The sequence below is a fragment of the Trematomus bernacchii genome, unplaced genomic scaffold, assembly GCF_902827165.1.
Source record: "Trematomus bernacchii unplaced genomic scaffold, fTreBer1.1, whole genome shotgun sequence".
Taxonomy (NCBI): domain Eukaryota; kingdom Metazoa; phylum Chordata; class Actinopteri; order Perciformes; family Nototheniidae; genus Trematomus; species Trematomus bernacchii.
This window is the reverse complement of record NW_022988025.1, coordinates 23,761-40,000: the sequence shown is the minus strand read 5'-3', so window position 1 is coordinate 40,000 and position 16,240 is coordinate 23,761. Positions and strand designations below refer to the sequence as shown.

Here is a 16,240-nt window from a genome sequence, read left to right as displayed (position 1 = left end):
TCTGAGTGACTTCTGAGTCGTTGTTGCATCTGTCAGTGTCCGTAATAACGCCGTATAGAAATGAGGTCTGAGCTGCAGATGCTTCCTTTCCGGTCTTCGGTCTCCGTGTCCCTCACAGAATCAGTGACCGTACAGAGAGTTTCTCTAAAGAGCAGAGATTATAAATAACAGCTGAGATCAGAACAGACCTTAGTTATTGTCTTCAAGGACTCGTGATAGGGCTGTGCGATTATGGCAAAAATCATAATCACGATTATTTTTGGTCAATAATTGATATCACGATTATTAAATACGATTATTCATTGACTTTGAAAACATCCATTTATTGAACTTTAAAACAAATACAAATAATAATTTGAACAGTATCTTTTTAACTGTTGATTACCCTGAACGTTTAATTCAACTGAAAAACCAATACAAAAATAAATAAAATAAATGATATATTTAAATAAATAATATCAAAATAATAAATACCAATAAACAAGATCTACAAATATTTTGGAGCGCACTTCCCCAAGCTACTAAACATATATAAATACAAATAAATGAGACCAAAATTAATTAGATCAAACATGTTGCAGTGTCACAACCTAGCAAAGCAAAATAATTGTTTTTTTCGATTATGTTGTTTTCGTAATTGTGGCAGGTCAAAATCGTAATTGCGATTAAAAAACGATTAATTGCACAGCCCTAACTCATGATATGTTTCTGTCTTTCTGCAAAACACCATGCAGATTGTGTGTGTTGCCTCTAAACCTCTAAAGCATGTCTTCACTGAGAAACTGAGGGTCTCAAAGCAGGGTGTAATACAGGTATATTCAGACAGAACATCTGTGTGTTTCTCTTCACATTAAGCAACATGACAGAAAGGCAAGGAAATGCACCTGAAAAAAGACAGTTGTATGTCCCTTTAAGGACCTTTTGATGGTTTCTCTGTGATTTCATATAATATCTGCATTTCACAGATTATACCCCTCCTTTTTACCATGACTGTGTTTTTCCCTGTCCAGATAGAAATGCAGAGACATAGAAATGTTTACATTTTTGACTTCGTTGACTTTTTGGGAAAAATTCGGGCTTTTTGGAAAAATTCGAAATTCTGAATTTATTTATTTTTTATCTCAAATTCTCACTTTTTCCTCCAACACATTGTACTGTACGTGATAGGCTAAGGGGGCGGGACATCTCTAAGCTGTTGACCAATCAGAGCAGCTCTGGTTTCAGACAGAGGGTGAAAAGAGGAGCTGTAGTTTAGAATGAAACATTATGGCTCTAATGAAGGTCAGAGCGACCTTGGTATTATTGGATGGAAACAGAAACACATGAAGGTCTGATGAAGGCTCTTAGTTTTACTGTTACCTAGCAACAGCTGCTGCATCTGCACCTGAAGTTATTTCCCATCAAACTAAGTTTCTTTATTCAGAAAGCACTCATTAAACTCTCAGAAACACAAACAACAGCCCTGAGACCGTGAAGAATAGGTATCCCACAATGCACTGGGCTAAGTGTGTGTCTGAGTGTTTACTCGCGTCACTCAAACTAGTGGCGAGGAATAATAATAGCATTCAAAAAGTAGAAAATATACATGTGGAAGTACAAATTTACAGTAAACTAAATATATAGCAGGATATTATATAAACATTAAGTGTGTGAGGAATGGAATATTATATTAAATATAAATGTAAAATGTACAGTGTGAGTCTAAAACTGTAAGCCATTGACATACATCCTGTTATCTGTTATATCACAACAGTAATGGCATTTTATTATTATGAGATGCTGCCTTCAGGGACCAACAGGACATCCCTGTACTGAGTGGTGTGTGTGTGTGTGTGTGTGTGTGTGTGTGTGTGTGTGTGTGTGTGTGTGTGTGTGTGTGTGTGTTGTGTGTGTGTGTGTGTGTGTGTGTGTGTGTGTGTGTGTGTGTGTGTGTGCGTGCGTGCGTGCGTGCGTGCGTGTGTGTGTGGTGGTGCGTGCGTGCGTGCGTGTGTGTGTGTGTGTGTGTGTGTGTGTTTTCAGATCGAGGCGTGCAACAAGGAGGCGGAGAAGATCGACTCCCTCATTAATTATGCGAGTCCCACGCTGATCTCTCACGTCCCTCTGTCTGCCTTCCTGTCCTCTGAGGTCAGCACCTCCTCCACGTACTCCTCCGGGGGCGCGCCCTCCTCCTCTCTCCCCCCAGTGCTCATCCTCCTCCTGGGCCTCCTCATCGCAGGTATACCCCCCCTCTGAGGCCTCACAGGTGTGTGTGTGTGTGTGTGTGTGTGTGTGTGTGTGTGTGTGTGTGTGAGGGGAGGAACTCTCGACAATCATTCCTATCGACAATCAGCCGGTGGAAAAGCTTTTATTTTGAAAAGCTTTCCGTGCGAACAGTGTTACTCACGGGGTTTTTCCCCAGTGTGTGTGTGTGTGTGTGTGTGTGTGTGTGTGTGTGTGTGTGTGTCTGATTGGATTCTTGGAATCAGACGAGGTCAACACATCCCATCTGACTTATTACCCAGAATTCCCTCTTTCACACAGAGATAGGAGTCGTCGGTGCAGACTAATTCCTGGAAGTCTGATTTAATTTTTTACAAGTGATGCTTTTTTCCAGCCTGTATTATTAATGCTTTTTGTATTTACATGTAATAAGATGTGTGTATTTGGACCTTCAGTGTTTGAGCCTCACAGTGTTAGTGCCTTGCTCATGGGCACAGGAGATGAAGTCGATAATGAAGGACGTGTTACGAGGCTTTCCTCCAAAAACAAAGACCTGGTGACACTTTATCTGATGTGGTGTTCATAAACAGTCATTTATATGTTATTATATTTAATATATTATATATAAGGACCTTCATGCATGACAATCTATGAATATTTTCTGATGGATTTCCTACTTTTGATCTCAGTTCAGCTCCAAAAGATAAGAATATCCTTCATTTTTTATCAATTTGATTCTTTGTTAATAATAACTAATGGAAAACAAGATGATTATGAAGACAACATATTGAATAATGACTTATATGTGCCTCCTTTACATGCCAAATCATTGTATTTCTTCACATTTGTTTTAATATTATACTGTTTTTTCTTAAAAAACGCTTAAAATCTGCAGTAAAACGGACCTGCAGTAATTAGACTATAATCTATTACTCATAATTAAGCTTTTTACTGCATAAAAAAGTGTTTACATGCTGTTCCCAGCCTCTCCAATCTGAAGAGTTCTGCTTTATATCAAATGAAAGTGAATATATTTGGACATTTATTGATAAATTGGTAATAAAAGTACTCGTTAGTTGCAGTGAAAGTACATAAATGAGGTATTTGGTGTGTTTTATGAGCACCACGTGTGATATAAAGCTCAGTCAGTGTTTTCTCTCAGTATTAAAGGGACGCTTCAGAACCAGAAGCCATTTGCTAACTAAGGACAATCACTACCCACAATCCTCTCTGGGTGGATCTCACTATGCCTTGTGTCGTATATGAAGTAATAATGAAATGCAATAATGTTATATATTAAGGTGTGTGTGTGTGTGTGTGTGTGTGTGTGTGTGTGTGTGTGTGTGTGTGTGTGTGTGTGTGTGTGTGTGTGTGTGTGTGTGTGTGTGTGTGTGTGTGCGTGCGTGTGTGTGTGCGTGCGTGTGTGTGTCTGCCCTCTCTAACAGTATTACTGTGCTATAGGCAGCTCCTCCTTCAGTATTACTTCTATATAATTGTTATTATTTGTATTGTTGTGTGTCTCTGTGTTTATGTTGTAAAAACCTAAAGAAGGAAGAATATAACATCTTTCTTTCTGTGATCGAGACGATCAGATGGATATTGATCTGATGTCTGAGCCTACAGGGTAATGCTTTATCTAAAGCTACATGTTGGAGGCTAAAAGTCCATAAATGAAACACTCTTAATATCTATTATATATGACTTCCTGTTCAGACCCTTTGTGTACCCTCTGGTTCATTACAGCGACTAAAACCTAAAACAAGCATCTTTTGCTGTGATTTTATTGCAATAAAATCATCAAAATGGAGAAATAGCTGAGTCATGTAGTCGATCAGCGCTAACGTTGTAGCTGTTGCATCATTTAAATGAGGAATAAATATGTTTATATACACAGATATCTGAATACTGTGTATCTTAAAATCACCTTCACAGTGTTAAGAGCCCTCAAACACTATGATAACTTTTTCCTACAACTGGTCATCCTGTTTGTCGAAAGAGCTACGCTAGCTGTTCCCCCCGTTTACAGTCTTTATGCTAAGCTAAGCTAAGCTAAGCTAAGCTACACACTTCATGTCTCCATATTTAACGCACAGACATTAGCTTTGTCTCCACTTTCTCGTCTGACTCACAGAAAGAAATCCAATCAGCAGATCTAACAAAATGCTAAACTATTCATATGATTAGTTAGCATGAAGCTAGCTCCTCCTGTTGATTTCTCACGTTGTTCCTCATGGTTTGAAATGAATGTTATTTTCTTCCCATCATCAGTGTTCGACTCTGTCAAAGTGCCATGAATTTTAATAAGAATTTGAAGAAAACAGGGTGCATATTTCATGAAATATAAAAAAGCAATACCATACCAACGTGTCTCTCTGTTTCTTTCACACACTGCTACGAGACGTTTTCAGACTGACTCCAGATCAGCCTTCAGATCTGAATTCAGCCATGTACCCTCCGTACTTCATATTCAGACTGACTCCAGATCAGCTTCAGAGCCTCCATACTTTATATTCAGACTGACTCCAGATCAGCTTCAGAGCTCCATACTTTATATTCAGACTGACTCCAGATCAGCTTCAGAGCTCCATACTTCATATTCAGACTGACTCCAGATCAGCTTCAGAGCTCCATACTTTATATTCAGACTGACTCCAGATCAGCTTCAGAGCTCCATACTTTATATTCAGACTGACTCCAGATCAGCTTCAGAGCTCCATACTTTATATTCAGACTGACTCCAGATCAGCTTCAGAGCTCCATACTTCATATTCAGACTGACCCCAGATCAGCTTCAGAGCTCCATACTTTATATTCAGACTGACTCCAGATCAGCTTCAGAGCTCCATACTTTATATTCAGACTGACCCCAGATCAGCTTCAGAGCTCCATACTTTATATTCAGACTGACTCCAGATCAGCTTCAGAGCTCCATACTTTATATTCAGACTGACTCCAGATCAGCTTCAGAGCTCCATACTTCATATTCAGACTGACTCCAGATCAGCTTCAGAGCTCCATACTTCATATTCAGACTGACTCCAGATCAGCTTCAGAGCTCCATACTTCATATTCAGACTGACTCCAGATCAGCTTCAGAGCTCCATACTTCATATTCAGACTGACTCCAGATCAGCTTCAGAGCTCCATACTTCATATTCAGACTGACTCCAGATCAGCTTCAGAGCTCCATACTTCATATTCAGACTGACTCCAGATCAGCTTCAGAGCTCCATACTTCATATTCAGACTGACTCCAGATCAGCTTCAGAGCTCCATACTTTATATTCAGACTGACTCCAGATCAGCTTCAGAGCTCCATACTTTATATTCAGACTGACTGCTGGGGCAACACTAATAATGCATTTACAGAGTGGAGACTGGTCAGGTATAAAGAAATACAACACTGTGCACACAAAGTATGACTTAAAGCTGAGTATACAGTGTGTATACAGTGAGTATACAGTGAGTATACAGTTAGTATACAGTGTGTATACAGTGAGTAGTGAGTATACAGTGTGTAGTAGTGAATATACAGAGAGTATACAGTGAGTAGTGAGTATACAGTGAGTAGTGAGTATACAGTGTGTAGTAGTGAATATACAGAGAGTATACAGTTAGTGAGTATACAGTGTGTAGTGAGTATACAGAGAGTATACAGTGTGTATACAGTCAGTAGTGAGTATACATTGTGTAGTAGTGAATATACAGTGTGTATACAGTGAGTAGAGATTATACAGTGTGTATACAGTCAGTAGTGAGTATACATTGTGTATACAGTTAGTAGTGAGTATACAGAGAGTATACAGTGTGTATACAGTTAGTAGTGAGTATACAGTGTGTAGTGAGTATACAGAGAGTATACAGTGTGTATACAGTTAGTAGTGAGTATACAGTGTGTAGTAGTGAATATACAGTGTGTATACAGTGAGTAGAGAGTATACAGTGTGTATACAGTCAGTAGTGAGTATACAGTGTGTATACAGTCAGTAGTGAGTATACAGTGTGTATACAGTCAGTAGTGAGTATACAGTGTGTAGTAGTGAATATACAGAGAGTATACAGTTAGTAGTGAGTATACAGAGAGTATACAGTTAGTAGTGAGTATACAGTGTGTAGTGAGTATACAGAGAGTATACAGTGTGTATACAGTCAGTAGTGAGTATACATTGTGTAGTAGTGAATATACAGTGTGTATACAGTGAGTAGAGAGTATACAGTGTGTATACAGTCAGTAGTGAGTATACAGTGTGTATACAGTGAGTAGAGAGTATACAGTTAGTAGTGAGTATACAGAGAGTATACATTGTGTTTAAAGTGTGTGTACAGTGAGTATACAGTGTGTACAGTGAGTATACAGTGTGTGTACAGTGTGTATACAGTGAGTATAAACTTGAGTATAATGTGTTTTTCTGAGAAGTTGTATTGTTTGTATAAAAGTTCCTGAGAGTCTGAAGCTTCAGGAGGAGCTGGAGGAGTGCAGTGTTTATTGAGATATTGCAGTCTGATATAAATAATGTACAGCTCTGTTTCTGTTTCTGTGTGTTTCTGAGGATGTTCTGAATATTGAGCAGCAGAGTTTGGGTAAAGAGAGGACTTCAGTAAAGCAAACAGAGCAGAGTGCATGTTTGCAGAGATAATCCTCTCCACAGAATCACTGTTTCTCTCTCTGTAACGTTCAGAGTCCAGATCAGCTCGGAGTCTTTACTCTGTATTTCAACACCTACCTATCAGACTAAAAACACACGATAAGTTGCTGCAAAAGAGATTTTTAGTTAAATGGCTGCTCAGTCGCAGTTTTAATGCTGTTAAACAAGACCAGGCTGTTATGTTTACAAAGCTATGAATCCACATTTGATAGCCTAATAACTAGGTTAAATGTTAGCCATCATTTCCATTTATTGTGAGATAACCAAGGCTTATTTTGTAATACTAGCTTGTAAACGCTGAACCTTACAAATGCAAGCTTTATGTTACAACTAACCAACATTTACTAAAGTTCAAATAAACCAAAATGACCTTTAATGTGCAAATGTGTCTAGAAATACCCAGTGGAGAAGCAGTGACACCGTGTTATACAGCCTGATGACTCAATCAAATGTAATAACAACGGCTTATTTTTGTAATAATCTGCTGAATTGTGTCGTTAAAAAGCCTCTGTTCCCACATTTTGCCATATATTACATTTCTCAGTAACAAAATACAGCACTTTTCCACAAAATATGATAAAACCTTATCTTACAACCAACCAACATTGAGTGAATCGCAGTTAAATGTGCAACGGTTTGATCATTTGTGAGCAGAATGTAATAATAACCCCCTCAAAGCTGAACTGCAGAGCAGAGATAGAGATCTTCTGGATTTAAGGTCACATGGTGCCTTTCCTCTCTCCTCAACACAATCTCACATCTCATTCATTAATAAATCGTTTCTCACAGATGTTATTCCTCAAACTGCATGAAGGCCACTGATAAGCCCTGAGGAATGTGCTATATAATAAATACAGATGAGGAAACCTGATCAGTAATCTCTGAGCGGCCTTGGTTTCTCAGAGTTACAGAAATCTGTTTCTGAAGAGTCTGAATCTGAGTCAGGAAGATAAAAACACTCAGAGATCATCGAGGACGCGTCCCCAAACAACCTGAAGTTTATCTGTTTCACTGCAATCAGAGTCAAAACTTTCAGAGTTTTATACCAGACTTACAGCTGGTTTCAGTTTAGAGATGCAACACAGTCTCACGGCATTTCGTGTTATAGTCACAAAATTAATCTATTGATTCGTGTTCACCAACACAATTTCGCCATTTGTTTCGTGTCACACAGAACGATTTTAAAAGCAATGTAAATAATAACAAATTAGAAGGAAAAAAAGATGACATAAAATACAGATGTCAGTATTCTGAGGCTCTGAGCCATTTCTTTTCCTCACTGACGGCAAAAAAACTCAGACATTATACAATTTAAAATAAAAGGGATAGGGTTAGGCTTAGGGTAAGATATTGAGTAAGAACATGTTTTTACAAAAACATGTGTTGCAGGCACGAAACATACTACCAATAGAAATACATTGCATTTAAAATCGTTCTGTGTGACACGAAAAAAAGGTGAAAATCGTGTTGGTGAACACGAATCAATAGATTACATTAATTTCGTGACTAATAACACGAAATGCCGTGAGAGATAACACTCTCATCATGGCTAGCTTCACCAGGGTTGCCAACTTTGGGTACCTGGCTGGAGTGAGATTGTGATATCATGGGTTTAATTCGGTTTAATTACACATATGCGCACGACATGACTGCTATCGTGTCAGCAGCGGGACCTTAGCATATATATAGGATATATATACAATATATACAAATACACAATAATGGACACAGACTATAAAGGGCACACAGTTTCATTCACTAATGAAAGTCAAACATGTTTGTTTCCACTGTTTTATTGTGTGCCTGTCGCGATAAGCAATTAATTGACTTATCATACGATAAATAAAAATGAACTCGATAACTTTTCTGACCTCGATAAATTTCCATTTACATGAGGATGTGACTAGCAGTTTGAAAGGATGTACTTGAATTATTATTATATATTATCATTATGTCAGTGGTCTAAAATGGTCATACAACGGTGCCGACAATATTATCATTTATCGCAATAATTTCCGGGAAAATGTATCCAACAAAATTAATTATCGTGAGAGGCCTATACATGAAACACACACACACAAACAAATCTACAGACTTACTCCAAACTGCCAAATATATTAATTAACACACTCTCACTCTCATATACTGTACTCTTTGACTCTATGTTGGCCTAGTAGAACAATAAGCAGCAGACTTTTACTTTTTTATCATTTCTACTGGATCTTAGATCTGCGCATGCGCTCCAGAGTATTTTTGTTGGGTAATCTATGGTAGGGCTAACCCATACAGTGGTGGGGCTTAAATCAGTATTTGCAATGTAATTACATACACGCTCCCCCCGACAGTGAAACGCCACGCGTGAGGTTTAGATTATTTCCCTGTCTCAATCCAAATTGAACTGTATGAAATAAAAAGGCACATTTGTCTTGTAGTAAATAAAAAGGGCGACCTGGAGCCAATCCTGCAACAGGTGAAAGAGTTGACATGCTGAAAACCCAACCCCTGCAGGGGGGTCTGGGGGGATTCTCCCCCAGGAGATTTTTTAAAATCCTAACATAAAATAAACATTCTGGTACTCTCTTGAGAAGAAAAATAAATAAATCTATTACTACACATTTAAAAAAATGAATGCCATATTATTTTTTTGTTACTTTGTTCTGAAAGCTGAACCTGCTGCTCCTCACAGAGAGAAGAGGGAAGAGGCTGTGTGAATTACTTTACATTGTGGATAAGGGTGGATAGCCCCCATTGTTCTGTGTGTCAAAATGAAAGACAGCCCACACACCTATCAATCATCAAACCGTGGGGTCTTATTTCATTACGTGTTGATTTCTATCAACACGTAATGTTGTATCGATGTATAGAGATGTACTACAGCAAAAGTATTCTCCGTCGGGACTTCCTGCAACAACACCACGCCGTTATCGTGATTCTGATTGGCCAGAAGACATTATCAAAGATGTTCTATTGAGAAGACGATCACTACGTGACAAAAGTTTTCAAAACCGTTTCTAGTCTTCGTATTCTTGTTTTTGGCGTGAGAATAGTTTGGGCAGCGTGAGAGCGTGAGATTGAGAGTGAAAGCGTGTGTCACACGCCAGATGCGTGAGAGTTGGCAACCCTGGCTTCACACTGTCTTTAGTTGCTAAAATGCTATGCTACCTAACGTTATTAGCATCGTGTGGACATTGTGGAGTTTAAGATGATTGTTTATGGATCCAGCTGTCAGTGAGATCTACTACTGGATTCAATCCTAATCCAACATCACACATTACGTTTCTAGCTGTAAAAACAACCCACCCTTCATTAAACTAAAGATATCTGCTGTTAGCTGCATGCTACATCTGCACACCGCTAAATGCTTTCTTTTCTTATCGTTGGGAAATTGTGGAGTTTCTGATGATATTTAACAGATTCAGCTATCAGGTCTTCTACTTGATTCAATCATTGTCAAACATTAGGTTTCTAGCTGTAAAAACAATCCCCCCTTTTTAAATAAACTCTAAAGATATCTGCTGTTAGCTGCATGCTACATCTGCACACCGCTCATAGCTTCCTTGCTAACGTAGGGTGAGGTTTAGTTGTCTCATTTAGTTTGCTAACGCGCTATGCTAGCTAACGTTATTAGCATGTTATGCTGTGGCAATTGTGGAGTTATTGATGATTTGTAATGGATCCAGCTGTCAGTGAGGTCTTCTACTGGGTTTAAACCCTACCATATATTGCTCCTCTTAAAGTGGACCTATCATGCTATCTTCAAATGATATATTGTAGGGCCATACCTATATAAGGTATATTTATACATCTCTGTTTTCAAAATACCAAACAGATCATGCATTTTAGCCATGCCTCATTTCGCTCTATGTGCTGTTTGCTGTCTACGGGTCTGATTCTGCTGACCACGCCCCCCTGCAGGAGAGGGGAGACGTGCTCTGATCAGCTGCTGGGCTGTCAGAAGAGGGGGAGAAAAAGAGATCTCCGTCCTCCGTGTTTTATTATATAGAGTCGTTATTCATTTGTTTTAAAGCTCAATAAATAACAAAGAAGACCTTTGACCGGCACTTTTCTAATTGTGTCCGGAAGATTTAAACTTTAACGGACATCTTGACCGGCGAAAGAAACTGAAACTGAAACTCTGCCGCACGGTCCCCTCGTTCCTTGGAAGAGGCGGAGAGGTGGGTGTTTGTCATCTGCTGGTGGACTAACCGGAGAGAATTACAGTGCTTGCCTCGACGGGGAGGGATTGCATTGAATTAAAGCAGCGGGAGCAAACGCTTGCCTCGGGGAGGGAGAAAGAAAGCCACAGCGGAGAATAAACAGAAGGGTAACCATGGTAACTATGGGCGGGAAGTCTTCTTCGCTGCTTTTGTGGCAGACTACAGCGCCACTTACAGGCCTGGCATATGTACTACAGCGTCTCCAGCACTTTCGAACGGCAATGGCCGGCCGTGGCCCAACCCCACATTCCCCTGATTGGTGGAGAGTTGGCCCAATAGCCGTAGCGCCACCGTCCTGACGTCAGGACAGTGTTCAAATCTGGATCAGTTTTTATCAGATCTGTTTTTATCAGATCCGTTAGCATCTTATCGTGGGGCAATTGTTGAGTTCTGATGATATTTAACGGATTAATCTGTCAAGTTTCTGGCTCAAACACACCTCCCTTTTTTAATAAACTTGAAAGATATCAGCTGTTAGCTGCATGCTACATCTATAAAGCTTCCTTTCTAACGTGGGAAGAGGTTTAGTCGTCTCATTTAGACTCTTGTTAGCAACAGATTCTCATCCCTGCACCTCTTCACAGGAGACAGTCTGTGTTGATGACTCCCTCCTCTCCTACATTAGCGCTCTCATTACTCAGATGTCTTATTTGCTGTTTCACAGTTCCTCCTCTTCCCTGAGGAGCCATTAACCTCGTCTCCGAACTCTTCCTCCAACATCTGGAGTCTTCCTCTCTCCACCTGTTCCCCTGCAGGTGACTGAGTGTTAATGGAAACATCAGGAGCCATCTGCTGCAGGAAGGAAACGAGGAAATCAATGTAAGTCAATGTCATGTCCTCTAAAAATGATGAAAAAGGACCAAAGCAACTCTGACAAAGCCCGTTATTTCACCAATATTTCCACCTGTATTCAGGGATGTTAAATGCAGGAAAAGCCCCATAAAATTAGCACGGTACCCCTTTAGCATTTCCAAAAGAGACGCCTTAAGATCCTTACACACCAAACTGACACCAAAGAACACCAAAGAACACGTCCTGACGGAACGTCGCCTCACGTCGCCTCACGTCGCCTCACGTCGCCTCACGTCTCCTGTGTCTTGGCCATGTGTCTCACTGGAACACACCGCAAAGACTTCAGCCGACGGCCAAGTAGCACGTACGAACTGCGCATGCGTGAGTGGCAATAACTCTCCTTACCAGCAGGCGGCGGTAGTGTGTATTCGTCATTCAAAAGAGGCAACAAGTGTGTGTGTGTGTGTGTGTGTGTGTGTGTGTGTGTGTGTGTGTGTGTGTGTGTGCGTGCGTGCGTGCGTGCGTGCGTGCGTGCGTGCGTGCGTGCGTGCGTGCGTGCGTGCGTGCGTGCGTGCGTGCGTGCGTGCGTGCGTGCGTGTCTGCCTGTGTGTGTGTGTGTGTGTGTGTGTGTCTGCCTGTGTGTGTGTGTGTGTGTGTGTGTGGTGTATGTGTGTGTGTGTGTGTGTGTGTGTGTGTGTGTGTGTGTGTGTGTGTGTGTGTGTGTGTGTGTGTGTGTGTGCGTGCGTGTGGCAGGAAACATGCTGATGGCTCAGATTGCATTGTTTTTTAAAAAGTGCTGAGATCCCAGTATCAGAGCTCTTCTTATCGGCTTGTCTCTGTTGGAAGAAAACAAACCCAGTAGCTTCTGGTTCTCCTCGTTGCAGCGATGCTCTCTGCTGTCTAATTGCTTTCTGATTGGACAGGAACACAGTGTGCCGGCTCTTTGGGTGCCATCACTCCGATAGAAGAGCTCGATATGTTGCTGTGGTAATTATCTGCTGTTTGTAATAAACGGAGACGCTGCAGAGAGGCTTTTACCTGGCAGACACGCTGTTATTGCAGATTAAAACTGAGCTGTCATGGCAACAGCTCCATCATCCTCTTCTCTACCTGCAGCTCAAATCAATCACATGTCTGAACAAACCATCAGCCGACCTTTACACACTGACAAACCTCTGCTATGTTCACATCGAGCTCACACACTTGTCGTTTTTAGTAAAAAGGGTCGCTCTTATCTTACTATACTAAACTCAACGTACCATCATGCAGGGTGTTCTGGATGACAAAGCACACATGTTTCTGGAGGTATAGTGCAGAAGTGACTTTATTAAGTGCTATGAATGAAGTACATTGAGTTAAACAGTTAGCAGGAGTCCACGATGCGCTTCATGCTCATGAACTTCTGTCCGCTCATGCCCATGTCCTTGAAGCTGCGATACTCTCCAGGCCTGACGTACATCATCTGACCTCTGAAGCTGGGCTGCTCGTACATCAGCCAGTGTCCGTCCATCACCTGGCAGGACATGCAGTCGTTCATCCTGTAACGCTCCATGATGTTATCACAGTCGTCCATCAGCTCGTAGCTCTGGCCTCCGTAGTTCTCCCTCTCGTAGATCTTCATTCTGTACTGACCACGGTGCTGTGGTACCAAGAGAGGAACATCAGGTTAGTGGGGAGGCATGTGTGGGGAGGAAAGAGTCAGAAAGACAGGCGTTACATAGCTAAAGGTGGCTAATGTTGGGCTATAAAGGAACTACAGCACGGTCACATGACTTCACGTCACCACCGCTAAGCTAAAGGTGGCTAATGTTGGGCTATAAAGGAACTACAGCACGGTCACATGACTTCACGTCACCACCGCTAAGCTAAAGGAGGCTAATGTTGGGCTATAAAGGAACTACAGCACGGTCACATGACTTCACGTCACCACCGCTAAGCTAAAGGAGGCTAATGTTGGGCTATAAAGGAACTACAGCACGGTCACATGACTTCACGTCACCACCGCTAAGCTAAAGGAGGCTAATGTTGGGCTATAAAGGAACTACAGCACGGTCACATGACTTCACGTCACCACCGCTAAGCTAAAGGTGGCTAATGTTGGGCTATAAAGGAACTACAGCACGGTCACATGACTTCACGTCACCACCGCTAAGCTAAAGGAGGCTAATGTTGGGCTATAAAGGAACTACAGCACTGTCACATGACTTCACATCACCACCGCTAAGCTAAAGGTGGCTAATGTTGGGCTATAAAGGAACTACAGCACGGTCACATGACTTCACGTCACCACCGCTAAGCTAAAGGAGGCTAATGTTGGGCTATAAAGGAACTACAGCACGGTCACATGACTTCACGTCACCACCGCTAAGCTAAAGGTGGCTAATGTTGGGCTATAAAGGAACTACAGCACGGTCACATGACTTCACGTCACCACCGCTAAGCTAAAGCTGGCTAATGTTGGGCTATAAAGGAACTACAGCACGGTCACATGACTTCACGTCACCACCGCTAAGCTGAAGGTGGCTAATGTTGGGCTATAAAGGAACTACAGCACGGTCACATGACTTCACGTCACCACCGCTAAGCTAAAGGTGGCTAATGTTGGGCTATAAAGGAACTACAGCACGGTCACATGACTTCACGTCACCACCGCTAAGCTAAAGGTGGCTAATGTTGGGCTATAAAGGAACTACAGCACGGTCACATGACTTCACGTCACCACCGCTAAGCTAAAGGTGGCTAATGTTGGGCTATAAAGGAACTACAGCACGGTCACATGACTTCACGTCACCACCGCTAAGCTAAAGGAGGCTAATGTTGGGCTATAAAGGAACTACAGCACGGTCACATGACTTCACGTCACCACCGCTAAGCTAAAGGCGGCTAACGTTGGGCTATAAAGGAACTACAGCACGGTCACATGACTTCACGTCACCACCGCTAAGCTAAAAGAGGCTAACGTTGGCCTTGTTTGACACAGAGGTTCTTTTCCTATTGCCATGTGTCCAGTTTTGATGCTAATCTCCAGATTTCTTCTACAGAACCCCTGCATCTCTCCACAGATTCCTCTAATCAACACCTACCATGGGGATCATGCGGCAGGACTTGATGCAGTCCCTCATTCCCATCATGCTCTGGTAGTCGGAGTACTCTCCCCTCCTCATGAAGGACTGGTTGCCCATGTAGTTGGAGCGGTCGTACACCATGAAGCAGCCGCTCTCCACCTTGCAGGAGTGGCACCTGCTCAGGTTAGAGGTCATATCGGAGCAATCGCTCATGCACTCATAGGAACGACCCTGGAAGTTCTTCTCCTCATAGAAGACGATCTTTCCCCTCATGTTCATGCCGGAGTTGCTCATGTTTGCTGTTGATGTTGTTCTGTACCTTCCTGCTGCTGCCGTTAGCTTTTATAGGAGTAAAGAAGCCCTGACTCAGCAACGACCATTGGAGCAGTCTTTAGAAAAACCCCTTTTACTGGTTTTGTTAGAGAGACAATGCAGTGAATAGGGAACAATTCACAAAGGTCCAGAGAACAAGAGGGGGTGTTTGTGTTGATCTGTGTGAGCGCAGAGCGTAGAGACGTGTGACTTTAGCACCTGTGGAAATATCCTGTTGTTCCACTGGAGAGAAAATATATAAATCAATATGTATATTTTATTTGATTGATTTTCTGTTAGATCTTTCCGTTGTCAATCATTGACAGAAAACGACCAAAAATAGAGGTTATTATGAAAACTATATCATAAACACAAACTAAAGTACAGAACAAATGCTGTGTAAAATAAAACGTGCTGTTTTTAAATTAAAGGAGAGAGCTGTGAAAATATCCCTTTGTTTCAAAGAATAAAACATGTCATTTAAAGTAAAAATAAATAAGTGGCTTCATTTAAAAAAGTTAGTGAACATATAAAAGTGTCAAAGGAGCCGGTAACGTTAACAAATTGTAATAAAAATAAAGCTTAAATTGCACATCTGTTGGTGTGGCACGCACATATTCATTTACGCATCTACAACTGGAAACAAATAATAAAACACTAAACTAATTCAGATCCAATTAAGGCTTTAAAGGTGGGGTAGGTAAGTTTGAGAAACCGGCTCGAGATCGCTAGAATTTGAAAATACACAACCGGAGAAAATCTGCCACTTCCTCACAGAGCCCCTCCTCCAACACACACGAACGCGCACATGACCAATGAGGGCACCAGATAAGTTTGTGCACAGATGGAAGGCTGACAGGCAGGTAGGCCATCCAGTTATTTTAGCCGGGCCGGCTCAGATGATTGGTCGTGCTTTTTACAGTACTACAGCTTCCACAGATGATATTTTTTTATGGATTTTTTGTCAAAGCACTTCAGATATTCATTGCTATCTGGATGTTAAGAGCAT

The 16,240-nt window shown here is 41.4% G+C and overlaps 2 protein-coding genes across 2 annotated transcripts in view; one reads left to right on the top strand and one right to left on the bottom strand.

Moving 5' to 3' along the window:
- Positions 1-3,553, top strand: part of LOC117472274 (reversion-inducing cysteine-rich protein with Kazal motifs-like) — a gene marked incomplete at its 5' end in the record, with an annotated part of 13,739 nt that extends 10,186 nt beyond the window's left edge. The window contains 1 exon segment of the mRNA XM_034117444.1: positions 2,020-3,553. Coding sequence (XP_033973335.1) covers positions 2,020-2,232 — 213 coding nt within the window.
- A 9,641-nt stretch (positions 3,554-13,194) lies between these two features.
- On the bottom strand, positions 13,195-15,213 carry LOC117472273 (gamma-crystallin M3-like). Its single transcript, XM_034117443.1, has 2 exons — positions 14,938-15,213; positions 13,195-13,493 (listed from the first exon to the last, which is right to left on the bottom strand). The coding sequence occupies exons 1-2, from the start codon at positions 15,211-15,213 to the stop codon at positions 13,218-13,220; spliced, it is 552 nt and encodes a 183-aa protein (XP_033973334.1). The 3' UTR covers positions 13,195-13,217.
- Positions 15,214-16,240: the final 1,027 nt, after the last annotated feature.

Coding starts and splice junctions, on each gene's coding strand:
- LOC117472273 (XM_034117443.1), bottom strand. CDS start 15,213: ATGAGCAACTCCGGCATGAACATGAGGGGAAAGATCGTCTTCTATGAG. Junction 13,494..14,937: donor CCTGCCGCATGATCCCCATG/GTAGGTGTTGAT, acceptor TTGGTACCACAG/CACCGTGGTCAGTACAGAAT.